Genomic DNA, 26,341 nt, shown 5'->3' with positions numbered 1-26,341 from the left:
GGAGTTCTCTCTTCCCCCTGCCCACACTGGGATGGTTTGATATGCATGCCCGTTGGTACCTAAGACATTGGCAGGTGGAAAGCTGGGGCTGGCAGCCTGGTCTTCCCTTCTTCCCCACCCATCTCAAGTTTGACGTGTAGGAGAGCCCTCGGTGTGAAGTAAACTTCTATTTGTTTCTTTCGGAAGGGTACTGCTCTTTCTGGACACGTGGGGATAATCACTGCAATCAGAAAATAGAGTCATTTTATTGAAATGGCCAGATGCAGCCATGACTTTTTTAAAGACATGTGGGTTTTGAGCTTCCAGGGCTCACATGAGTAGTCTAATTATTGGGTGGTTTCTCAGCATTCCTGACAGCATTAGGCTATGAATAGTGGCTTCCTTCAGGTGCAAACACAGCTTATCCCTTTGCTTTGCTCTTTCTGAGCCAAAGTTAGCTTCCCCAAGGGAAACGTCCCCATTCCCTTTCTGCTCTTGTCACCTATGCTCCCAAATGACCCAAGGGGAGCTGACTCAATAGTCACCATTTACTTTGCTCTACAATATGCTGGTAGGAGGAGATTAGACTGGAATGAGAAAAGAGGCCACCCTGACTTCCACATTTCATGCATGTTCGTTGCTTCATTGATTTAATGAGCACCTATTGTGTCAAATTCCTTTTCCAACAAGGTAAATCTTGTCTCTCAAGAAAACTTCAGTAAGCTACAAATAAACCAGAAAAATGTACTGTGATTTAAAAGGGGGTGGGGAGGCAGTTAAGGCACTCAGGTTCGATTCCCTAGGACCTACGTAAGCCAGATGCACAAGGTGTGTCTGGAGTTCGTTTGCAGTGGCTGGAGGCCCTGCCTTCTCTCTCTTCCCCTCTCTGTCTCTCTCAAATAGATAAATAAATAAAACAAAATAAAATAAACTAGCCAGGCCATGGTGGCACACGCCTTTAATCCCAGCACTCGGGAGGCAGAGGTAGGAGGATCCCTGTGAGTGCAAGGCCACCCTAAGACTACATAGTGAATTCTAGGTCAGCCTGGGTTAGAATGAGACCCTACCTCAAAAACAAAAGCAAAAACCAAACCAAACAAACAAAAAACTCAAAGGCTTTTAGGATTGGGGCCTCACACCATTATGTGGCCGCCTCCCTACTGAGCAGAGTCTCCAAGGACAGCCTTGGAAGTGTGGCCCAGAAGAGGGGAGAGAGCAAGGGGGTATCCAAGCACAGAGCACCACCTTGGAGGGCACGGAGATGATTTCTGGCTCTGTTGCAGTCAGCTTCGCATTGCTGGCAGAAATCACCCAACCAAGAGCAACTTTTGAGAAAAAGGGGTTTATCTTGGCTTACAGACTCGAGAGGAAGCTCCATGATGACAGGGGAAACGATGGCATGAGCAGAAGGTGGACATCACCCCCTGGCCAACATAAAGTGGACAATAGCAACAGGAGAGTGTGCCAAACACTGGCAAGGGGGAGCTGGCTATAACACCCATAAACCCACCCCCAACAATACACGGCCTCCAGGAGGCATTAATTCCCAAATCTCCGTCAGCTGGGAACCTGGCATTCAGAACACCTAGGTTTATGGGGGGCACCACAGGCTCCTTGGCTGAAGCACAGCTGTTCCAGTCCTCCAGGGGCCCGGAGCGCAGTGTGAAGAATGCGGAGCTGCTGGGAAAGACGACAAAAAGCAAAGCACCCCAGCAAGAGAGTGTCCTAGGTAGTCGTGTCCATGCTCGTGAAGCCACCTGAGCTCTACCTTTTTCCATTTCTACACTGTCCTGATTAATTTTATGATCTGCCTTGTCCATGTAAGCCTGTGAATTTGGGGTCCCCTGGATCTGAACCTAGATGAAAGATCAAGTTTAAATTGCCTCAGTATCTGACCACCAGGTAAGACAGGAACATGGTACACTTTACAAAATGGGTCTTTTCTTCAGATTATGCAACAGAGATCCCTTTTTCTTTAATTTTTTTGTTTTGTTTTGTTTTTCGAGGTAGGGTCTCACTCTAGCTCAGGCTGATCTGGAATTTACTATGTAATGTCAGGGTGGCCTCAAACTCACTGTCATCCTCCTACCTCTGCCTCCCAAGTACTGGGATTAAAGGCGTGTGCCACCATGCCCAGCTCGAGATCCTATTTTGTGCCATGTCCTATGCTAAGCTCTTTTACATAAGACCTTTCTTCAAAGAAGATGGTAACTTAAGTGATCATTGGCATATGTATGCAACAATTTGTAATTTTGAAAAATATTTTTATTTATTTATCTGCAAGCAGAGAGATAGAGACAGAGAGAATGGGTGAGCCAGGGCCTCCAGCTGCTGCAAACAAACTCCAGATACATGAGCCCCTTTGTGCATCTGCCTTTACATGGGTACTGAGGAATCAAACCCAATCCTTAGGCTTTACAGGCAAACACCTTAACTGGAGCCATCTCTCCAGCCCCACAATTTGTAATTTTTAAAAATTTTTTTTATTGATTATTTACTTGAGATAGAGGTAGAGAGGGAGACAGAGAATAACGGAGAGAGAGAATAGGTGCAAGAGGGCCTCTAGCCACTGCAAACAAACTCCAGATGCATGCACCACCTTGTGCATCTGGCTTTATGAAGGTCCTGGGGAATTGAATCTGGCTCCTTCAGCTTGTAGGCAAGTGCCTTAACCACTGAGAAATATTGCCAGCCCCTAATTCGTAATTTATTAATATTTTATTTTTTATAGAGGAGTGGACACATGGACAGATAGAAACATAATATCCCTTCCATCAAACAGTTTCCAACAAACTGGGATCACTTGTTTGTTTTAGCTTTTTAATTTTCTAATTTTTTTTGTTTGTTTTTTTGAGGTAGGGTCTCACTCTAGCCCAGGCTGACCTGGAATTCACTATGGAGTCTCAGGGTGACCTCAAACTCGCAGTGACCCTCCTTCTTCTGCCTCCCAGTGCTGGGATTAAAGGTGTGTGCCACCACGCCGGGCTACTTTTGGGGACAGGATTTCACATGCAGCCTGGGCTAGCCTGGAACTCACAGCAATCCTTCTGCCTCAGCTTCTTAAGTGCTAGGGTTACAGATGGGGCCACCATGGCAGGCCTGGGATCTTTAATCTCATTGTTTTGTTTTGTTTATTTATTTATTTATTTTAGTTTTTCGAGGTAGGGTCTCACTCCAGCTCAGGCTGACCCATAATTCACTATGGAGTCTCAGGCTGGCCTCGAATTCACAGCAATCCTCCTACCTCTGCCTCTTGAGTGCTGGGATTCAAGGCAAGCGCCACCATGCCCAGCAGTTGTTTTATTCTTGAGACAGAGCTTGTTCTGGCCCAGGCTAGCCTTGAACTATGTAACCCAGGATGATTTATACTTTATAATCTTCTTGCTTTTCCCTCCTAAATTCTGAGATTACAAACTCATGCTACCATGCCCAATTTTGTGAAGTGCTGGCGATCAAATCCAGGGCCCTGCACATGTTAGACAAGCTCTCTACCAACTGAGCTACATCACTACCCTGTGTTCTATACTATTTTGTAGTAGAATGTCACTAATTTTTAAAATACATTTTATTTATTTATTTGGTATAGAGAGAACAAGGCAGATATATAGAGAGAATGGGCACACCAGGGCCTCCAGCCACTGCAAATGAACTTCAGATGCATGTGCCCCTTGTGCATCTGGCTTACATGGCTCCTGGGGAATCAAACCTGGGTCCTTTGGCGTCATAGACAAGTACCTTAACTGCAAAGCCATTTCTCCAGCCCTGAGAATGTCACTAATTTTAATGAAATCAAATTGACATTTACTGAGGGTCATCTGTGTTAGATCCCAGGCTGTACTGGAGGTAGACAGCAGACATGGCCTCTGCCTCGCCTTGTTCACAATCGTTGGCTTAGTCACCTGTTTTCGGGTGTTCTGAGCTGAGTCACTCTTAGATTAAGGAATTCTGACATTAACAAATTTGCCTATTCAGGATGTATTTGGACCAAGCCAATCTTTCTCCTCCTTGACATGAAAATTTCGGCCACTAAGGAAATCGGTAAATGCATTTCACTAGTGAGCCTGGGCCAGCATGACCTCCCATCAACTCTTGGTGGTGGTTAGCTTCCATAGGATTGCAAATACCGAATACCTTGTTAATCTGAATTTAAAAAGCAAGTCTTTCATCCTCACCATTGAAATTGAGCTGAAGCAGGTTCCAGTTTTATATTTGCATTGAATGTAAGTCATGAGAAATGAGGACATTTGTTTCCTGAGGAGAGAGGAGAACCTGAGGTAACTCTGGGTCTCTCTGCCAGGCCAGCATAGTGCCTCAGGCCCAAGCTTACTCACAAATCCTTGTTACTCCCGGAAAGCTTGCCTTCACCAACCTGTCTAGTGGAGCTCAGAGTGTATCTTGGAACTGCCCTAGGTTGTGGAACCTTTGCTCTTAAGGAACTAAGCTGTGGTAACACAGGAGACCTATTTTCTGGATACTCACCCAGGTGAAACCAGAGAGTGGCTAGCTGCCTGAGCACATGGAACTTTTTCTCATCTCCCAGGCTCCTCAGTGGCTCAATCCTTTGCTTTTCTTGCTCACATCTGACTAGTGTCTTTGGGCCTTATGGCAAGAGAATATTCTACATATAGCATCTTTAACCAGGTGCAATAAATGATCTAGGGCAGACACCAGTGCAAGAATGGTGAAGGCCTGTGTGTCTGATGCCAGAAGCCCAGGGAGACCTTGATTTATCAGGAAAGCCCCCAACAAAGGGCGTGGACTCTGAGCTCATGGTTCCCGTGAAAGCAGAAGTAAGGGCATAAATAAGAGCATACAGGGAAACTGGAATTTTTGCAAAGTTGAAAATGACATGTAGAGAGAATTCTGAAAGACAGGTTCAGAGGGAGAAGTTCTTGTTTCATTTGTGAAAAACTGATATGGTACCTGGGCATGATGACTAGAGATACCAGAAACCAGGGGAAGAAGATGCTGGGAACTTTGAGAGCCTATGACAGAAAAGAAGGGAATTCGGGGGCTGGAGAGATTGCTTAGTGTTTAAGGCACATGTCTGTGAAGCCCAAGTACCCAGGTTTGATTCTTCAGGTCCACGTATGCCAGATGCACAATGGTGGCACATGTGTCTGGAGTTTTTTGCAGAGGCTAGATGTTCTGGCATACCCATTCCCTCTTTCTCTCTTTTCCTCTCTCTGTCTCTAATAAATAAATAAATAAGAATACAATATACTTTTTTAAAAAGCCAGGTGTAGCAGTGTACACTTTTAATCCCAGCACTCAGGAGGCAGAGGCAGGAGGATTGCCATGAGTTCGAGGCCAGCCTGGGGCTACATAGTGAATTCCAGGACAGCTTGAGCTAAAGTGAGACCCTGCCTCAGAAAACCAAAAAAAAAAAAAAAAAAAAAAAAAAAAGAATTCTGATTATAGAGAGAAGAAAGTGGAAAAACCAGGCAGTTTGGAGGGAGGCTTACTGGCTCGTCACTGGAAAGACTGTAGCTTTTCAGTATTGGTAACAGACTGCGGATGGGTAGATGCTGTCTGGAAAAGGTAGACAGAGGCGGTGGGTGGGGCTCCAGTGTGCTTTCACCTGGCAGCCTATCAGGGAGGATATGCAAATGCGGGGACAGAGGGAGAGCGGTAAGCTGAGGGCTGCTGTCTTTGGAGGAGCACTTGGAGCTTGGACTGGGAAGAGCTGGCCTGGACGCTTTGATAGGTGCTGCGCTCCAGCCCTGCTTCAGCTCATATCTCATAGCCGACGCACTACTTACCAGCTTTGGACGATAGCTCATTGTGATTTTTTTTTTTTTTTTTGGTAGTAAAACTAGCCCCAGCCAGTCAGACTGGGAGCTTACTGCCTGAGCTGTTTTCCAACGTACATTTTACTGGCAAAACCAGACATGCCCTCGGCTCTTAAAGGGCCTGTTTACATTGACTTTATTTTTTAATGCCAGCCTTCAAGTGGGAAGAGGGAGATCACAGTCTGAGGTCCCAGGTGAGCTGCAGGAGTATGCCCTCCCGTCTCAGTGTGTGTGCTCTGTGGGTAGACCTGCTCTGTGTGCACATCTGTGTGTGAATCTGCCTCTGTGTACACATGTGCCTGCGTGTGCCTGGAAGTGAGCCTGCCTGTGTATCCACATGGGTCTATATATTCACCTATGCATGTGCCTACTTCCATATGCACATGTGTCTGTGAGTGAGCCGGCTTCTCTGTACACATGTGAGTAAGCCTGGCTCTGTGTGAACGTGGGTTTGTGTACATGCTTTTTCACATGCCCACCCCGGCCCCAGATTTGACTGACAAGACCTGACCATTTGTGGGGGCCAAACTCTGAGTCTTGAGCTTGTTGTTCAACTTTCTTTGTGTTTATTGTAAAGAAGGTAAATCGAGTGTGGGATTTTCTGGATTGGAGGGCAGGTTATATTTACTATCAACAGAAAAAGGACAAGGAGATATAAAGGAAATGAGACTCCAAAATGCATCTAGTGTCAGGACAACAACATAAGAAAGAGGGAGAAGTCAATTTCCGAGAGAGAAATGCTAAGAGTTTGGTGGGAAATAAAACTTGGAGAACTGCCTTCTGGTAAAAGTGCCAGTCAGCAGAACTAAGAGATAATTTCTGGGTGGACTCATTCATCTTTATCAGTTCTCCTTCTAAATCTTTCTGGGATTCCTTCAAAGATGACTGACCAGAGCTCACAGGTTGGCAAGGAGAACTTCAGCGCAGCGTTGGCAAGAGGCCCAGTGTCTGGTCCATGTCCTCAGTTCCAGCAAAGCTTCATGCAGAGAGTGATGTTGGTGGGGAAGCTGCCTACAAGTCTCGTCTTCCATCGTGAAAAAAGCCCCAAAGTCGCCACTCTCCTGGGGATTGGCAAGGAGACCATGAAGTCCCTTACTGAAGGAGACTTAGATGACTGCCTGCTAAGTAAGGTAAGGGCACGTGCCTCTGCCACACACTGTCTCCTCACCAGACCACTTGCACTGCTTGGATGGGTTCCCTGGCTTCTAAAGATACATCAGCTGCTCCGGGAGCCAAGGACTGATCCCACAATGCACTGAGTCCCGTAGCTCAGTCCTGTCTCCAAGGGCAGGGTCCAGAAGTATGCTGGCTACAGGATAGAACATCAGTGTCCTTGTGCTGGAGCCTCATATTTCCTCCCCATTAAATGAGGGTGGTGATATTATGTCTGAATGGGGTCATTGGGAAAGAACCAGCCAGGCATGGGTGCAGTGGCATACGCCTGTGCTCCTGGCACTGAGGAGGTGGAGATGGAAGTACCTGCCATATATCAAGTTCAAGGCCAGACTGCTTTAGAAAGTGAGAAAGCAGGAAAAGATCACATGAACTTGAGTCAAAACTTCTTTAGAACTGTGGAGCTGCTAAATTTCAAAAACAATATTTCATTTTTAGCATATATTAAGAAGCAGCCTCCCCAATGTGGTGTCGCATGACTTTAATCCCAGCACTCAGGAGGCAGCGGTAGGAGCATCACCACGAGTTTGAGGCCGCCCTGAGACTTCATAGTGAACTACTGGTCAGCCTGAGCTAGAGTGAGACCCTACCTTGGAAATCAAAAACAAAAGAAGCAACTTAACTTCCTCTCTATATAATCCTAGTTGTTTACAGTTTTAGACTTTGAAGGAAATTTAAGAATTATCTAATCTAATATTTTTCACTTGCATATTGTTAACTTTTAAAAAAAATTTTTTTTGGTATTTTTATTTATTTATTTGAGAAAGACAGTGACAGAAAGAGGCAGAGAGAGGGAGAGAGAGAGAGAATGGGTGCGCCAGGGCCTCCAGCCACTGCAAACGAACTCCAGATGCATGCGCCCTTTGTACATCTGGTTAACGTGGGTCCTGGGGAATCGAGCCTCAAACTGGGGTCCTTAGGCTTCACAGGCAAGCGCTTAACCACTAAGCCATCTCTCCAGCCCCACTTTTTTTTTTTTTTTTTTTTTTTTTTTGGTTTTTCAAGGTAGGATTTCACTCTAGTCCAGGCTGACCTGGAATTCACCATGTAGTCTTGGGGTAGCCTGGAGCACACTGTGATCCTTCTACCTGGGATTATAGGCATGCACCACCATGCCTGGCTATTGTTAACATTTAAAGCACTGGCTTTTAGCTAAGAGGAAGGGACCAATCACCATTCTTTATACGTTTACAGTGCAGGATGCAAAGATCACTATCACAGAGATAAGTAACTGTACTTCTTAGGCCAAAGCATTTGGGGGACACAAGTAGGAAAGTCTATATTGTTAAAATTATAGTTAAAGTAATTTCCTTTTGGAGGACTAAACAGAAAGGGTGCTGGATGGCCTCTTCCCAGGGTCCTGTCTTTTCTGTAAGAAAAATCTCTGAGCTGGGTGTGGTGGTGCAAACAAAGAAACCTTTGAATGGTTTAGCTGGTCCTTCATCCCCAGCAGGAGAGCTTCCCACCGCCGCCCTGGCGACCCAGCCTGTGCTCCTGCTGTGTTTGGTCTGCAGAACATTTCCTAAAATTTTCAAAAACTCTTACAAACATTTCAAAACAGTGGAATTTTCTATCGAAGTTTAGATTCCTCTCTTCTCTGGAGATGACAAGAATCGGGACAGCTAGCAAGCTCAAGTCCCCATTTCTGACCTGGAAGGGACGGGTTCTCACTGCTAGGGCGTGTGCCAGCCAGTCCTCAGGAGGCTGCAGCTCAGGAGTCTGATGCCTGTCCCCTCGGCACTGCCCTCTTGTGTGACTTGTCCCTTGGAGGTGGCCAAGTCTCTACTTCTGCCCCACGAGGAACTGTTCTGAGCAGCTCTCAGCCCCGGTTCCTCCTCTCACATTTATCCTTCACACTCAGCCCAGAGCCTCCTGTCTCAATATTCCCCTGACACCCCAGCTAGAGACATTTTTACCCTTTTAGGGATGACATTATAATTATAATTATAACTGCCGCCATTTTCAGGCAATCCATTGTGTATCAGTTCCTAATGCTTTCCCTATTATTACTTTGGCTGGTGATTTAAGTCTTGAATCATTTTCCCTCTTTTTGTATGTGTGCATGCAGGCGCAGGTGCACATATATGTGTGTGGAGGCCAGAGTTTGATGCCAGCTCTCTTACTCCATCATCCTCTACCTTATCCTTTGAGGCAGGTTCTTTCACTGAACCTAGAGCTCACCAGTTTGTTAGACTAGCCCCAGGCTCCCAGCACCAGGATTACAGACACACACCTACATGTCCAGCATTTATATGGGTGCTGCAGATCAGAACTCAGGTCCTCAAACCCCGTGTATGATTTTATTCTTCACAAGCTTTTGGGGTGAGGGAAGAATAGTATCTGGGATATCTTTCTTTTCTTTGACATGCACAGAGATTGTTGCATATATAGTGTCAGATATGTCCGCAGGGTTCACGGAAGACAAGGCAAGACTCCTCCAGAAGGTGCTGGCAGGTGGGGTACAATAGTACCTCTTTGAATCTAATTATCAACCATGTGATATGCATATTGCCTCCATTTTTACAGAAGGAGGGAGAAAGAAGCCTTGGGATGAACTCCTTTGCCCGCCCCATAGCTAGAGGGTGAGGGTGCTGAGACTCCCCTCTAGAGACCCCACTGTTTGCTCTGCAAAAGCTTTCTGTATCTCTGCAAATGTACATGGACTCAAACCCTTTGTATCAAGCTCTACATGGTGGTTTGTGGGGAGCTGCAGGCCTGTGATATGACCTGCCAAGTGCAGAAAAAGTTCCATGTGAGTCTCAAGGATGACCTGGCCCCAGTGGCAGATTTTGCCCCTGACTGCAGAGGAAGGAGGAGGAGCTCTGCGTGCAGATGGGCGGGTGCTCAAGTTAACCCATGGCAGACCCAGGCTGCAGTGCAGGTCCCCAATGTGGTGTGGAGAAAGCATGGCCATTAGTTCTGATGGGAGAAGTGTTCCCAAAAGAGGAATGGGGATGAAGGATAGGGGATGTGTGCCGTTACACTAAATGAGGAAGCAGAAGAAAGGTCTTGGTGAAGGAAGCCCGATTCATTCTTAGTTACCCTTTCTTCTGGGAGGTGGGACAGGGCCAGAAGTGGCAAACATGGTCTTCACAGAATGAGATCCTGCCCACCTATAACTAAGTAGTATCTACTTTAATTTCTGGAGCCTCCATTTCTCCATCTTTAAAATAGTATAGGAGGGGGCTGGAGAGATTGCTTAGTGGTTAACGCACTTGCCTGGGAAGCCTAAGGACCCAGGTTCAATCCCCCAGTACCCACCTAAGCCAGATGTACAATGTAGTACGAGTCTAGAGTTGTTTTTCAGTGGCTAGAGGCCCCATGCACTATTCTCTCTCTCTCTGCCTCTTTCTGTCTTTCTCACTCAAATAAATAAAATAATAAAATAATAAAGTATATATGTATAATTTTTTTTGGTTTTTCGAGGTAGGGTCTCACTTTAGCTCAGGCTGACCTGGAATTCACTCTGTAGTCTCAGGGTTGCCTAGAATTCTCAGTGATCCTTCTACCTTTACCTCCCAAGTGCTGGGATTAAAGGTGTGTGCCACCCTGCCTGGCAAAATATTTTAAAAATAGTACAGGAAGCTCCATGAGGTGCTCTTACGAGAGCCTGGTACCCAGGAAGCACTCAGCAACCTCAATCTCACGGCGCATTTGGGAGCTGCCGGTACTGGCCCAGGAGTTCCACTCCCGGAATTAGTCTGAACAGACGGCAGTGTGATGGAGAAAGGTCCGCTGTCTCCTCCACGTCTACACTGAATTCAGTCTGTATTCTCTTTAGAGTAGCTCCTGGAAAATGGACGGTGTCTGTTTGTTCTGTTTTAACCAATTTCTGGATTTAAAGCAATTCTAGAATAATAGAACTCCTGACTTCCCATTGTCTCATAGAAAGTTCTCAGACATTTTTCCTCTGCGCCTTCATCCTGGGTGATGCTCACACAGACCACCTGCCCTGGGTGTGGCCAGGCCCACATGACATTCCTGGCATGCCTCTCCACCAGTCTCAAGGAAGCATGTACCCCGGGAATGAGCCACAGTGGTGTTATTACAGGGAACAATCTTGAATTCTCAATAATTTATATTTGAAACAGTAAATTATTCACAAACTCGGGCTATTAATAGTAGCCAGTGACTTGTGGGATAACAAAAGGTAAGAGACTGTGGTCAGGAAGGAGGGAAAGGAGCCTAGGAAGGGGTGTGTACGTGTGTGCAGGCACATATGTACGCCTAGGGAGAGGGAGGCCCATGCACAGTGATGTTCCCATGGCCCGACTCTGCTGGGTTCATCCAACAGGAGGACTGGACCAGATGCTCTCGGAAAGGCCAGCCTCGTTAAGTGCAGTTGGTTTTTGCCTTTGCTCTGCTTCAGCTACAAATGCAGTCTTTGAAGAATGAACTTTGATCCTCTGTCTTAATCCACACAGGAGGGGAGTGAAACTTGGGCAGGTTTCTGAGATCAAATTTGGATTGAATTATGCTTCAAGTTCATTTTCTTAAATTATTCTATTTCCCCCTTATTTATCTTAGAGCTTTTCTTTTCCTGAAATAATTGTGATAAGACTGTGTCATGGTCATGACTGTGGTCTTCTGGCTTCCTTACATTTGAGGGCAATAAAGGGATCCTGGGATTGGGCTTGGAGGAGTCTCTACTTATGCTGCAGTGTCTTTGACCAGAACCACTTTCTGGAATCCTCCTTAGGCTCCACTGTCTGCTTTTCCTTACTCTTTGGGGTGTCTTTTTGCTCTGTTTCTCTGTGTTCCATCAGAGTACATGGAGAGTGACAGCCAGGAGATTCTAACTTGGGGTTGTAGCAGGGAGTGACAGGAAGGTCGTGGTCTGTGCCTGGCAACCCCCAGTACATAGCATTTCTGGGGCTGCTAATTGCTCAGCACCCTGGACAGTAAGAACCTGTCATAGTATGTGTGACTGTCACCTAGTGAGAGCTGCCGCCCAGCTCCTGAAGCTCAGGTGCTTTGAGGACAGGCTTATCTGAAGCGGGGCTCTGTCTTCCCTCAGCTCTGGTCTATGCCCACACCACCATTTGGGCCCTGCTCACGGGATGCCAGCGCAGTTGTTCATACCCACATAAATAGAGGCTTTGAACTCATTATTTCATGAGTCCTGGGTCCAAATTGAGGGCCTTTTTAAGTTCAGGAAGGAGATAAAGGGTATGATTATGCACAGTGCTTCTGAACTTGAGGGTGTGGCAGAGAGGAGGGAAAAATCTTGGGGAACCTGGATATTTGGCCTAGTTCTACTTCTAGCTTCCAGTGTGGCATTAGGATATCAGGATAGCCACCCGGTCCTCTGGCCCTCTCTGCACTGAAAGGATTTCAGAAACCCCTTCCAATCCTGAGACCCTAGCAGAAGGATGGAGAAGAATCCTGTTTTTGTTTCCAGATGCTTCTGTAATCTGACTTTCACATCTGTGAATCAAAACAGATCTTACAGATGAGCTAAGCTCTTGGATAATGAGGACGTGGTCATAGCACCCTCCAGGATGCGTGTGGTCTTGTTCTGCCTGGTACGAAGTCCACTGCCCAGTGAGGGCACATGGTTAGAAGAACTTCACAGTGAGCTTCTTGCTACTGAGCTGCTTGGCAGGTGTGCTGTGTGCAGGCTCTTCTGTCTCTCTCTCTCTCTCTCTTGCTTGCTCTCTCACTTGCTTTCTCCGTCATTCACACAGTCTTGCTAGCTTGGTAGTGTCAATACAGCAATGAATCTTTCCTTAGTTTTATTAACTCAGGAAACAAAATGCAAATGTATGTGTGTCACCATTGTGTTATTCACATTCAAGTCCTATGGAACCACAAGAATGGACTTGGGACTTGGGACTTGGGAAGTTGGCTTCTGAGAAGGTCATTACTCAGTAATACTACCTCCTAACCTAACCTCTGGCCGTGATGCACTATGTGGTTAGAACATCTTGCAGTACTAATTTTTTTCTTTTCAATTTTTATTTATTTATTTATTTATTTTTTTGGTGGCTTTTCAAGGTAGGGTCTCGCTCTAGCCCAGGCTGACCTGGAATTCACTATGAAGTCTCAGGGTGGCCTCGAACTCACGGTGATCCTCCTATCTCTGCCTTCAGTCAAATATTTTTATTAACACCTTGTAGTACTTTTATCTTGTGTCGCTTATTATTATCTTGTATTACTATTTCCCACTGGACCTGAGTAGTGGACACTAGTCCCTGAACTTGTGGATTGCTCTGTCATCTTCCAAACCAGCTGTATCCACACCCTCTTCAGGTTGGAAAAGGCAGCCACTACGTTGCTTCCCTTCTCTCCAGCCCCTGCCCAGCAAACCCCAGTCTCAATTCCTCCCCTGCTCCTGGAGGACTGGGCAGTGATGGACACTAGGGTGTAAGTGAGCCCACTGTCCCGTACAGCCGCAGGAACTCGCCCAGCACGATGACTGTCTCTATGTCCTCATCCTTGGGAAGCTGAACAGTTGACCTCCTTGACAGTCCTGCCTGCCGCCTCTCCAGCTGCCCCTCAACAAATTGTAGAAAAGACTAGTCAGGGCTCTCCAGTTCCTGCCATGCCCTCCCTTCCCCCAGCTCCATGCCATTTTCTTTCCTTTTCTGACACCCGGGAGTGGTGGGGGTGGATTCCTCACATGGCCTTTGGGGCTCGCATGACTCCCTCCTTTGTGCTTTACTCATTGTGGTCGCTTCCTTCTCCTCACATGCTTTGTCATCCACACAGGCCCAAGCCTGCCCAAGTGTCATTCCGAGAAGCCCTGTTGCTGCTCCTGCCGTTTTATTTTTTTCCATTTGCTTCCACAGTCAGACTTCCAGGAGTGTGCCCCCCCCCCCGCCCCCAGCTCTTTCCTGGTAACTCTTCATCCTGTTCTGCTGTGGAAGCCTATAGACTTCGTTTTCCTTTCTTTTCAGGATCTCTCATCTCACCGCCCTACTGTGCTCCAACAACCATGAGAACCATTTCAGTCCTCTCCCGTGATCCTCCTGCCTGTACACAAACTGGACTCTCTGAAGCAGTGTTGTGCTTTACTCTTCCTAGCTAGCTCCTTCTGATCTTTCAAGATCACATTCCCACACCCCGGAGAGCACATGGCCTACAGAGTGGACAGTGTCCCTTTTCTTGGCATCCACAACAACCTATGCACACCCTTCCCTGGCACCAGATTACAGTATTTTTTTTTTTTTTTTTGAGGTAGGCTCTTACTCTAGCTCAGACTGATCTGGAACTCACTATGAAGTCTCAGGGTGGCCTTGAACTCACAGCAATCTCTGTCTCCTGAGTGCTGGGATTAAAGGCACGAGCCACCAAACCCGGCAGATTATGACAATTTTAATCTGTCTCGTTGCAAGCTCAGCTGTGGCTGAAATGGGTGTTTAGGGAATAGTGGTTAAATAAAGTTGACTCAGCACATGCAGGAGAAGTCTTACCCTGCATAGGACCCTATAATCCAAAGTTCCTTCATTCCGTTTTGGCATAGCGTGCACCTGCTCCTCTGTGACCACCTTTTCTCCTTCACTCATACAGTGTGGAAGATGCAAAGTCTTTACAAAAATGCTCAAGGACAGTACCCTTGGTCCCTCCCTCATGAGGAATGTAGAGGGGTGGGCATTACAGGTACAGAGAGGAAGAGTGGCTGCTGATAGCAAAAAGACATCAAAAGTCGGCATAGGGGCTGGGGTGAAGTGTTTGCTGCACAAACATGAGGACCAGAGCTTAGAGCTTCAAAATCCACGTAAATTCCTGACAGTTGTGGGAGCCCCAGTGCTAAGGAGACAGCAGCAGGGAATCCCTGAAGAAAGTCAGTTAGCTATATTAGCCATATCAGTGAGCAGGTTCAAATGAGAGACCCTGTCAAAAATAAGGTGGACAGGGCTGGAGAGATGGCTTAGCGGTTAAGCGCTCGCCTGTGAAGCCTAAGGACCCCGGTTCAGGCTCGGTTCCCCAGGTCCCACGTTAGCCAGATGCACAAGGGGGCGCACGCGTCTGGAGTTCGTTTGCAGAGGCTGGAAGCCCTGGCGCGCCCATTCTCTCTCTCTCCCTCTATCTGTCTTTCTCCCTGTGTCTGTCGCTCTCAAATAAATAAATAAATAAATAAGGTGGACAGCAGTCAAGGAAGATGCCTCACATCAGCTTCTATCCTCCACGTGCACACACATGTACGCATGCACCCATATGCATCTGCACCATGTGCATGTGAACACACACATGCAAGCACAGCACACACTCACACACACACAGAGCTGGTATGGATGTGGTTACCATATTCAAGGTCAGGCAGTACACATGAACTTTTAAAAAATCTTTGTTTTTATTTGATTACCTGTTTGAGAGGATAGACAGAAAGAGGCAGAGAGAGGGAGAGAATGGGTGCACCAGGGCCTCTAGCCACTGCAAATGAACTCCAGATACATACGCCCCCTTGTACATCTGCCTTATATGGGTTCTGAGAAATAGAGCCTCGAACTTGGGTCCTAAGACTTCACAGGCAAGTGTTTAACCACTAAGCCATCTCTACAGCCCAGTACACATGGACTTTGAAATGGCCATTTCACATATGTGATATGTTTCTGATGAGATGCTGGAGGGGTAGGGAAATCATATCTCCTATATTTGTACCGTGTAGGTGTCTACAGGGTATAAGCTTGTTTTTCAAAGGTATGAAAATGGTACAGGGATCTGTGCACATAAAGTCGGTCTCAGATTCAGATCAGGGCTCCTATCCCTGTTACACTCATCAGCACCCTGCACTTCCCCATGACTGCATCCCCACACCAGTATTCTGTTTCTTTTAATTTCCCCATTTCTGTCACACAGCATGTAGCAGTGCCCAGCACAGAGCAGCTGCTAAATGTTTGTTGCTGGGCTCATTCTGTTATATAACACGTGTGCAAATAGGTAGGTGCTCCTGTTTTTTTGGTTTTGGTGTTCTGATTTTCTGAGGTAGGGTCTCACTCTAGCTCAGTCTGACCTGGAATTCACTATGGAGTCACAGGGTGGCCTCGAACTCATGATGATACACCTACCTCTGCCTCCTGAGTACTGGGATTAAAGGCATGTGCCACCACGCTCAGCATATACTCCCTTCTGTATTCTAGTCTGTTTGGAATGGCTTGTTAGTTGTTGGAAAGTATGAGCTCTCAGCTGACCAGATGACTTAGCTTAGGAAACAGAAAGGTTTTCGATTTGGGCTTTCATTTGCTTGCTGCTCTATAGAAATAGATGTTATACCAAACCATACAGAAGATAAAGATTCACTGGTGAGTCAATTTATATTCTGATGGAACAAACATTACTCAAAATTACTGAAGGAGAGTTGTCAGTCCGGTGGGCCCTCCCAAGTCCCCTCCATTACAGAAGAAAATTTCACACTCTCATCTCTTCTTTTGTTTGTATTGTTGGGTCTCTCCTGGAATTCACTGAAAGTTCTTTTGTGTTTCCCACAAATATCCAGTTTCCTAAACCTTGGTTATCAAATTGGTGGCTGGTTTCCTATGGAATTTCCAGGTCTTAGTGACTCAGAAAGTAGTCCGAGGAACATAAGAGCACAGCTTTTCTCCAAGTCGAGAAACAAAGTGTGGGGTGAGTAAGGAGGTAATGGACCGTCGTCCATGACGGCTGAAGTGAGAAGCGACCTGCTGGCGTTCACACACAGTAAACTCTTAATTTACTGACCTGGCAGTCGCTGACATCACAGCACTCTGGCCTCACAATGGAGCACAAGACCCACTCCCCTTCCCAGTGATCTCCTATCACTTTCCCCAAGCTCCAGGCACACAGATCCTTGCTGGCCACCAAACACTGTGAAGCAAGTTCATGATAGAGGGCCTCTGAGTCCCTTTCTTTTTTTTTTTTTTTTTTTTTTTTTTAATTTTTATTAACATTTTCCATGATTATAAAATATATCCCATGGTAATTCCCTCCCTCCCCACCCCCACACTTTCCCGTTTGAAATTCCATTCTCAATCATATTACCTCCCCATTACAATCATTGTAATTACATATATACAATATCAACCTATTAAGTATCCTCCTCCCTTCCTTTCTCCACCCTTTATGTCTCCTTTTCAACTTACTGGCCTCTGCTACTAAGTATTTTCATTCTCACACAGAAGCCCAGTCATCTGTAGCTAGGATCCCCATATGAGGGAGAACATGTGGCGCTTGGCTTTCTGGGCCTGGGTTACCTGACTTAGTATAATACTTTCCAGGTCCATCCATTTTTCTGCAAATTTCATAACTTCATTTTTCTTTACCGCTGAGTAGAACTCCATTGTATAAATGTACCACATCTTCATTATCCACTCATCTGTTGAGGGACATCTAGGCTGGTTCCATTTCCCAGCTATTATAAATTGAGCAGCAATAAACATGGTTGAGCATGTACTTCTAAGGAAATGAGATGAATCCTTTGGATATATGCCTAGGAGTGCTATAGCTGGGTCATATGGTAGATCAATCTCTAGCTGCTTTAGGAACCTCCACACTGTTTTCCACAATGGCTGGACCAGATTGCATTCCCACCAGCAGTGCAGAAGGGTTCCTTTTTTTCCACATCCCCGCCAACATTTATGATCATTTGTTTTCATGATGGTGGCCAATCTGACAGGAGTGAGATGGAATCTCAATGTAGTTTTAATCTGCATTTCCCTGATGACTAGTGACGTAGAACATTTTTTTAGGTGCTTATATGCCATTCGTATTTCTTCCTTTGAGAACTCTCTATTTAGCTCCTTAGCCCATTTTTTGATTGGCCTGTTTGATTCCTTATTAGTTATCTTTTTGAGTTCTTTGTATATCCTAGATATTAATCCTTTATCAGATATATAGCTGGCGAAGATTTTTTCCCATTCTGTAGGTTGCCTCTTTGCTTTTTTCACTGTGTCCTTTGCGGTGCAAAATCTTTGTAATTTCATTAGGTCCCAGTGGTTAATCTGTGGTTTTATTGCCTGAGCAATTGGGGTTGTATTAAGAAAGTCTTTGCCAAGACCAATATGTTGGAGGGTTTCCCCAACTTTTTCCTCTAGCAGTTTCAAAGTTTCCGGTCTGATGTTAAGGTCTTTAATCCATTTGGACTTAATTCTTGTGCATGGCGAGAGAGAAGAATCTATTTTCATCCTTCTGCAGATATTTATCCAGTTTTCAAAACACCATTTGCTGAAGAGGCTGTCTCTTCTCCAATGAGTATTTTTGGCATTTTTATCGAATATCAGGTGGCTATAGCTACTTGGGCTTACATCTGGGTCCTCTATTCTGTTCCACTGATCTACATGTCTGTTTTTGTGCCAGTACCATGCTGTTTTTGTTACTATGGCTCTGTAGTATAGGTTAAAATCAGGTATGGTGATACCACCAGCCTCTTTTTTGTTGCTCAGTATTATTTTAGATATTCGAGGTTTTTTATGATTCCAAATGAATTTTTGGATTGTTTTTTCTATTTCCATGAAGAAAGCCTTTGGAATTTTGATAGGGATTGCATTAAATGTGTAGATTGCTTTAGGTAAGATTGCCATTTTCACTATATTGATTCTTCCAAGCCAGGAACAAGGGATGTTTCTCCACTTTCTAGTGTCTTCTGCAATTTCTCGCTTGAGTGTCTTAAAGTTCTCATTGTATAGATTCTTTACTTCCTTAGTTAGGTTTATTCCAAGGTATTTTATTTTTTTTGATGCAATTGTGAATGGGAGTGATTCTCTGATTTCATCCTCTGTGTGTTTGTTGTTAGCATATATGAAGGCTACTGATTTCTGTGTATTTATTTTGTATCCTGCTACATTGCTGTAGGTTTTGATTAGCTCTAACAGCTTGCTAGTAGAGTCTTTAGGGTCCTTTATGTATAGAATCATGTCATCTGCAAATAATGATAGCTTGATTTCTTCCTTTCCAATTTGTATCCCTTTTATGTGTGTCTCTTGCCTTATTGCTATGGCTAAGACTTCCAAAACTATATTAAATAGAAGTGGAGACAGTGGACACCCTTGTCTTGTTCCTGATTTTAGTGGAAAAGCTTCCAGTTTTTCCCCATTTAGTAATATGTTGGCTGTAGGCTTGTCATAAATAGCCTTTATTATATTGAGATATGTTCCTTCTATTCCCAGTCTCTGTAGGACTTTTATCATGAAGGGATGTTGGATTTTGTCAAATGCTTTCTCTGCATCTAATGAGATGATCATGTGATTTTTGTCCTTCAACCCATTTATGTAATGTATTACATTTATAGATTTGTGTATGTTGAACCATCCCTGCATCTCTGGGATAAAGCCTACTTGGTCAGGGTGAATGATCTTTTTGATATACTCTTGTATTCTGTTTGCCAATATTTTGTTGAGAATTTTTGCATCTATGTTCATGAGGGAGATTGGTCTGTAATTTTCTTTTTTTGTTCTATCTTTGCCTGGTTTTGGTATCAGGGTGATGCTGGCCTCATAGAAGGAGTTTGGTAGGATTCCTTCTTTTTCTATTTCCTGGAAAAGCTTAAGAAGCAATGGTGTTAGCTCTTCCTTAAAAGTCTGGTAAAATTCAGCAGTGAATCCATCCGGGCCTGGGCTTTTTTTAGTTGGGAGATTATTGATAACTGCTCGGATCTCCATGTTTGTTATAGGTCTATTTAAGTGATTAATCTCATTTTGATTTAATTTAGGTAGGTCATATAGATCAAGGAAATCATCCATTTCTTTCAGATTTTCATACTTTGTGGAGTATATGCTTTTATAGTATGTCCCTATAATTTTTTGAATTTCTCTGGAATCTGTTGTGATGTTACCTTGTTCATCTCTGATTTTATTAATTTGTGTCTCTTCTCTCTTTCTTTTGGTCAGATTTGCTAAGGGTTTATCAATCTTGTTTATCCTTTCAAAGAACCAACTCTTTGTTTCATTAATTCTTTGGATTGTTCTTTTTGTTTCTATTTCATTAATTTCTGCCCTAATCTTTATTATTTCTTCCCGTCTACTACTTTTTGGTTTGCCTTGTTCTTCTTTTTCCAAGGCTTTAAGGCGAAGCATTAGGTCGTTTACTTGCGACCTTTCTAATTTCTTAATATAGGCACTTAAGGCTATAAATTTACCTCTTAGAACTGCCTTCATTGTGTCCCAGAGATTTTGGCATGTTGTGTTCTCATTATCATTTGACTCTATAAATTTTTTGATTTCCTTTTTGATTTCTTCATTGACCCACTCATCATTTAGTAGTGTATTGTTTAGCTTCCATGATTTTGTGTATGCTCTATAGCCTTTCTTGCTACTGATTTGTAGTTTAATTCCATTGTGGTCAGATAGAATGCAAGGAATTATTTCAATTTTCCTGAATTTGTTAAGATTTGCTTTGTGTCCTAATATATGGTCTATTTTAGAGAATGTTCCATGTGCTGCTGAAAAGAATGTATATTCTGCAGCCTTTGGATGAAATGTCCTGTATATATCTGTTAGGTCCATATCTTCTATGACCTCATTTAGTCCAGATGCCTCTCTGTTTATTCTTTCCCTGGATGACCTGTCAATTGATGAGAGTGGGGTGTTAAAGTCACCCACCACCACCGTGTTTGGTGTTATCTGTGACCTTAGTTCTAATAGTGTTTGTTTGACGAATTTGGGAGCCCCCATGTTAGGTGCATATATGTTTAGGATTGTAATGTCCTCCTGTTGGAGTGTGCCCTTAATCAATATAAAGTGACCTTCCTTATCTTTTTTGACTAACTTCGGACTAAAGTCCACCCTGTCTGATATTAGGATAGCAACCCCTGCTTGTTTTCTAGGCCCATTTGCTTGAAACACCGTCTTCCAACCTTTCACCCTAAGATAATGTCTATCCTTTGTAGAAAGGTGAGTTTCTTGAAGACAACAAATTGTAGGATCCTGCTTTTTAACCCAGTCTGCAAATCTATGTCTTTTCGTTGGGGCATTGAGACCGTTGATATTAAGAGATATTATTGAAAGGTGTGTATTTATGTTTGCCATTTTTGTGTGTGTGTGTGTGTGTTACTGGTTCTACCTGTGCTCTCTTCTGTTAACTGGTATTTGAGTATGGCTGGTTTTTTCTAGGTTCCTTATATGTGTGCTTTTCCTTTTGTTCAGCATGGAGGATTCTATCAAGTATTTTCTGTAGAGCTGGTTTTGTCTTCAGATATTCCTTTAACCTGCTTTTGTCATGGAATGTCTTTATTTCTCCATCTATTTGGATGGATAACTTTGCAGGATAAAGTAACCTTGGTTGACAGTTGTTATCTTTCAGAACTTGGAATATATCACTCCAGGCCCTTCTGGCTTTAAAAGTTTGTGTTGAATAATCTGCTGTAATCCTGATGGGCTTGCTTTTGTAGGTAACTTGATTTTTCTCTCTAACTGCTTTCAATATTTTTTCTTTGGTTTGTGTGTTTGGAAGTTTGAGTATAATGTGGCGAGGAGAGTTTCTTTCTGGGTTTTGTCTGGCTGGGGTTCTAAAGGCTTCCTGTATCTGTATTGGCACCTCTTTCCCAATTTGGGGAAAATTTTCCTCTATGATTTTGTTGAAGATGCCTACTATGCCTCTGGAGTGGAATTCTTCTCCTTCTACTATGCCCTGAATTCTTATATTGGATCTTTTCATAGTGTCCCGAATATCTTGAAATTCCCACTCATACTTTTCTATAAGTTTGTTTTTCTCTTTGTTGGACTGCATTAGGTCTGCCACCTGATCTTCTAGCTTAGATATTCTGTCCTCTCCCTCATCCATCCTACTGGTGAGATTTTCTACAGAGTTTTTTATTTCATTAACTGTGTTCTTCATTGCTAGTAATTCTGACTGGTTTTTCTTTATTATTTCTATTTCTCTATTTATGTCTTGTATTGCCTTCTTTATTTCATTAAATTGGTGTCCTGCCTCTTCTTTGATTCCTTTGATTTCCTCTTTGATTTCCTCTTTGATTTCTTCTTTGATTGTTTTCATGTGTTCTTTGACCTCTTTGAACATATTTATAATTATTCTTTTGAACTCTTTCTCAGGCATTTCCTCTAACTCTTTCTCACTGGAGGACATTTCTGATGCATTAATACTTTTAGGTGGATTTATATTGTCTTGCTTTTTAGTGTTTCTTGTGTTATAATGTATATATTTTTGCATCTTGGATTAAGTTAATGCTTGGATTTTCTAGCTAGCTGTGTATTCTTAGCTGTATCAATTGATTTGGTGTAAAATATTTTCAGGGTAGGACCTTAAGGTATTAGGTGTGGCTCTTAAGACTCTCAGAGTATCTACAAAGATGTTCTTAGGGGTTGAGTTTCCCTGCTATAGGAGTATTCAAGCAGGCTGAGTGGAATAATATACTGGTAGATTCTAAAATTTAGCTAAACACTGTACCCATTCCATCAAAAACAGCCCCGAGTATGTATGCAAGAGTAGTTATTATAATGACCAGATCCTCTATCAACAAAGAGGTTTAGATTTCTGGTCTGTTGAGGTATCCAAGTCAGCTTGTGACCAGGTGAGACCCTTCCCTGGTGCAATCCCAGTTACCTTGGGTGATTGTGGTCTCAGTCAAGTTGCTGCCTGGGTCGTCGGGCTGCTGTTCTGATTTCTGGAGCTGGGCACTTGCTTTTCCTACGGGGCAAACTGAGTCGCTGCCGCCGCCTCTGCAGCTGTTGTAGGTGTCACCGCTGGAGCCCCCTCCACTGCTGAAGCTGCCGTTGTCGTGTCCACCGCTGCTGCTCACCCCGAAGCCGCTGCTCTCCTGGGTCCGCTGCTGCTGGGGCCACTGGTACCGGTGCTGGAGCCGCTGAAGTTGCTGCCAAATTCTGCTCCTGCTTGGGTCCCGCCGTCAGCCCAAGTTGGCGTGGCCGGGTCCCGGGCCGCTGCTGTGTTCGCTGGAGCTGGGTTCAGGCGGCAGGGGAGGGGAGGGAGCCGCGGCTGTTCTGGTTGTATCGTGTGCTTTTACCTCGCGGTCTGCTCCTCCCTCCGTTGCTCGCTGCCGCTCTCCCCTCGCGTTTCCCGAGTTGCGGAGAGCGCGGTGTGAGGGGAAATTCCCGCACCTGGCTTGTCCTGCGGCTCGAGCCGAGAGTCCGGTGGTTTTCTGCCGCTCCGCGGTTGCGGCGGGTAGCTGAGCCGCCCCGGGCCGCTGTTCCCGCCTGTGCAGGCTCCGGATGCTCTATAACTCTTCCACTTCTCCGCTGCCGCCTCAACTTCCTATACACCTCACTTTTTAGTAAAAGTGTGTATTTTGCTGAGTTTTTTTTGGTCTTCCCCCCCCAGGCTGTTTTGGCGTGGTACCTACGCCGCCATCTTAACCGGAAGTCCTCTAGCTGAGTCCCTTTCTTGAGCTGTCTTCATGGCTCACTCAAATGTCATCTTCCCTGGCCACCCCATCTGAAATAGCAGAACCCTTTTTCAAAACAGATATTATATTATGCACACACACTCACGTGCATTCTCTCTCTGCTCTCAGCCACAGGACGGTATCTTTGACTCACTTGCTCTTGATTTTTATTGTTTTGGTTTTTCGAGGTAGGGTCTCTCTCTGGTCCAGGCTCACCTGGAATTAACTATGTAGTTTCAGGGTAGCCTCGAGTTCATGGAGAACTCATGGAGATCCTCCTACCTCTGCCTCCCGAGTGCTGGAATTAAAGGCATGTGCCACCACACCTGGCTTGCTCTTTATTTTTGGTTGAAACAGGGCATCATGTAGCCTAGACTGGGCTTCAAGTCAATATGTAGCAGAATCTGGTCTTAAACGCCTGATCTTCCTACCTCTACTTCCCAAGTGCTCAGATTACAGGCATGTGCCACCAGGCCTAGCTTCTGCTGTTATCTTGGTCACTGTTGTGTCCTGGCACTCATGTTGGCACCAGCTGCCTAATAGATACCAGGTAAATATTGAACAGATGCACCTGTTTCAAGAGGAACATGAGGCCACAAGGCACTGAATATTGTCTTGGTCACCATCACTGTCAGACCTAATCTCAACTCCTCCGGAGTCTTGGGAAACAGATTTTTTTTTCTCTCCTGTACTCGAGTCAGACCCATTGTTCCCTTGCCTTGTTGTTTGTGCCAGTGCTCAGGCCCCCCACGAGAGATAACCGCTTATTGATCCCGCACACTCAGGTGGACTTGAGGCACCAACAGATCTCCCAGGCTGTGGAAGAGGTGCAGGAAGTTGTCCATTGTTTGACAACAGAAATCAGCCACCAGGACGGTCGATTCCAAGCTGTGCTTTCCTCTGACACATACAATGGGAGCATTAAGGTAAGCAGGTCTTGCTGTCTCTAAGAGCCCCACACACTGGGCCAGGTGGGACTCAGTGTGTGAGTGGCAAGCTTCGTACTCACCATCTGCACTCACATAGGTGCTTTTTGGTGACCCCTCCCCAACATTTCTAGGTGATAGACATGAGATTAGAGAAGCCAAGTGTTGATCAATTCCTTTTGGGCATAAAAACCAGAACTTATTCCAAGGGTTCTAATTCCAAAGTGTGTTCTACCTAGTGGCCAAAGTTCAGTTAAGCACACAGCCATTAAGCACCAACTTCATACACTAGGACTGGCCAAAAAGAAATGAGGGTGTTGACAGGAAACTTGTTGAAAGTGATGTCGCTGGTTACAAGTGGGGGAAAGAAGGTAGCAGAGGTAGCCTTTAGGAACTGCAGGAGTGACACCACAGTCCCCCGCTCCACAGAGGGATCCCATTGAGACTAAGCTCCCAGGGCCAGTACCTGACACCCCACATTGGCATTTGCACAGCACTGTCATGAGAACAGAACCATCCTGTCCGCAATGACCCACTCAGATCTGCTAATGACCCCTGTGAAAAGGACTGTATTCTTTTTTTTTTTTTTTTTTTTTTGGTTTTTCAAGGTAGGGTTTCACTCTAGTCCAGGTTGACCTGGAATTCACCATGTAGTTTCAGGGTGGTCTCAAACTCACAGTGATTCTCTTACCTCTGCCTCCCGAGTGCTGAGATTAAAGGCATGAGCCACTACGCCTGGCTAGGACTATATTCCTATCTCCACCTAAGGATAGGGGAAGCTAGATTCTCTGTCATTCTGAGTCCTCACCATTCTCTATATTTTACACTTTCTGGTACCAAGTCAGAACTTCCTTCTTTCATCTTGTTTTATACGTGTATGTACCCATGGTCTGGTTTTCACACCAGTCTATATGGATTTCAGGACCAACCATGTTTCTTGATTGCTTTGTTCCTAGCACAGTGCATGGTAAACTCAGCCTGTGGTGAATGAGTGTATGGATGGGCAAAAGAATGAGCACGCAAGCCGAGAGCCGTGCCTGGCCCGGGCCGTCTCAAGGTTGGTGGACCCATGTTCCACCACAAGATTCATTTCCTTTAGATTTTGAGACAAAGTCAGAGCTCAGGAAATTCAATCCAGGATGAAAATTGTAAAACTAGACTGGTCTCTGGCATGCTGAAATATTACTGGGCCACCTCTTCCTCCCCAAGCCAACCTAAATTAAACAAACATAGCCCAGTGAGCAGGGCTTAAGCCTTCTATATCACTGTCACCTGCCCGTACGAAGGAAGTCGCCTTCTGTGGTCCCATTTGGAACTCATCCGTCTAAAGAGAGTTTGCGTTGTCGTGCTCTGTGTTTTAAGCTTTAAAATCATGCAGCACACAAAATGACTCTAAAGCTACTTGGAGTAAATCCAACAGGTACTTACTAAGCACAATCTGTATGACTGGCAATGTGATAGTTGTACTTTTTTGCATTCATAATGCAAGTAGATTCAAATAATGTGTAACCTGTGAGTTCTGTAGTTTAGATTTCTCCCCCTTTTAAAATCAGTCACCTTTCTATAGAAACCAGAACTCATGTGGACCCTTCATTTAAAACATCAAATGCTGTGCTGTGCAAGCGAGACAGAATCAGTGGGAGCTGCTGTGAATGCTCACGCCTGGACCCAGCTGGGGCAAGATTTCGGGCTCTTCCTGTCAGCCTGTGCGTGGTAACCAGGCACAGTGGGCGCCCCGCAGCACAGACGAGCACGGGGCCCCCACGCCTGCTTTGCACTGATGACCAGCTCATTCTGTCCTTTGGATTGTTGTTGTCCTGCCTTTTTTTTTTTTTTTTCCCTGGACACTGTTTAGCTGGTTCCTGGAAGGAGGAACTCTGATGGCCTTTTCTCATTAAACATAGAATCACCTCAAAGGCTCACATTGTCTAAACAGCTGGACTTTCATTTTCCTTTGGATTTTCTAAGGGTTAGTCATTGATACTGAGCATGGGTCACCAGTACAGGCAAAAAAAAAAAAAAAAAAAAAGGTGGCATTTTAGAAAATTATGTCACCTCCCCTTTCATTCATTCCCAACTTTTATTCATCAAGAAGTCTCACCCACTCCAGATCATTCATTCTTGGTTGGAAAATAATCACTGAACAAGCTGCCAAAAGAATGAAGCTTAAATTCTGACTCTGCTTGCTGGTTGAGAGACTG

General features: G+C 44.8%; 1 protein-coding gene across 8 annotated transcripts in view; it reads left to right on the top strand.

The window, feature by feature from the left end:
* Positions 1-26,341, top strand: part of Mab21l3 (mab-21 like 3) — a 63,049-nt gene that overhangs the window by 25,172 nt on the left and 11,536 nt on the right. For 7 of the 8 annotated variants that reach the window (XM_045138519.1, XM_045138517.1, XM_045138516.1 and 4 more), the window contains 2 exons: positions 6,653-6,901; positions 24,000-24,140. In XM_045138519.1, the coding sequence (XP_044994454.1) occupies positions 6,653-6,901; positions 24,000-24,140 (390 nt within the window). Of the gene's footprint in view, positions 1-5,930; positions 5,966-6,652; positions 6,902-23,999; positions 24,141-26,341 lie in introns of those variants that run through there. The other variant, XM_045138522.1, reaches the window with a different exon arrangement.

The sequence above is a fragment of the Jaculus jaculus genome, chromosome 19 (genome assembly GCF_020740685.1).
Source record: "Jaculus jaculus isolate mJacJac1 chromosome 19, mJacJac1.mat.Y.cur, whole genome shotgun sequence".
NCBI lineage: Eukaryota > Metazoa > Chordata > Mammalia > Rodentia > Dipodidae > Jaculus > Jaculus jaculus.
Note: the sequence above shows the minus strand (reverse complement) of the source record. Positions and strands in the feature narration are given on the sequence as shown.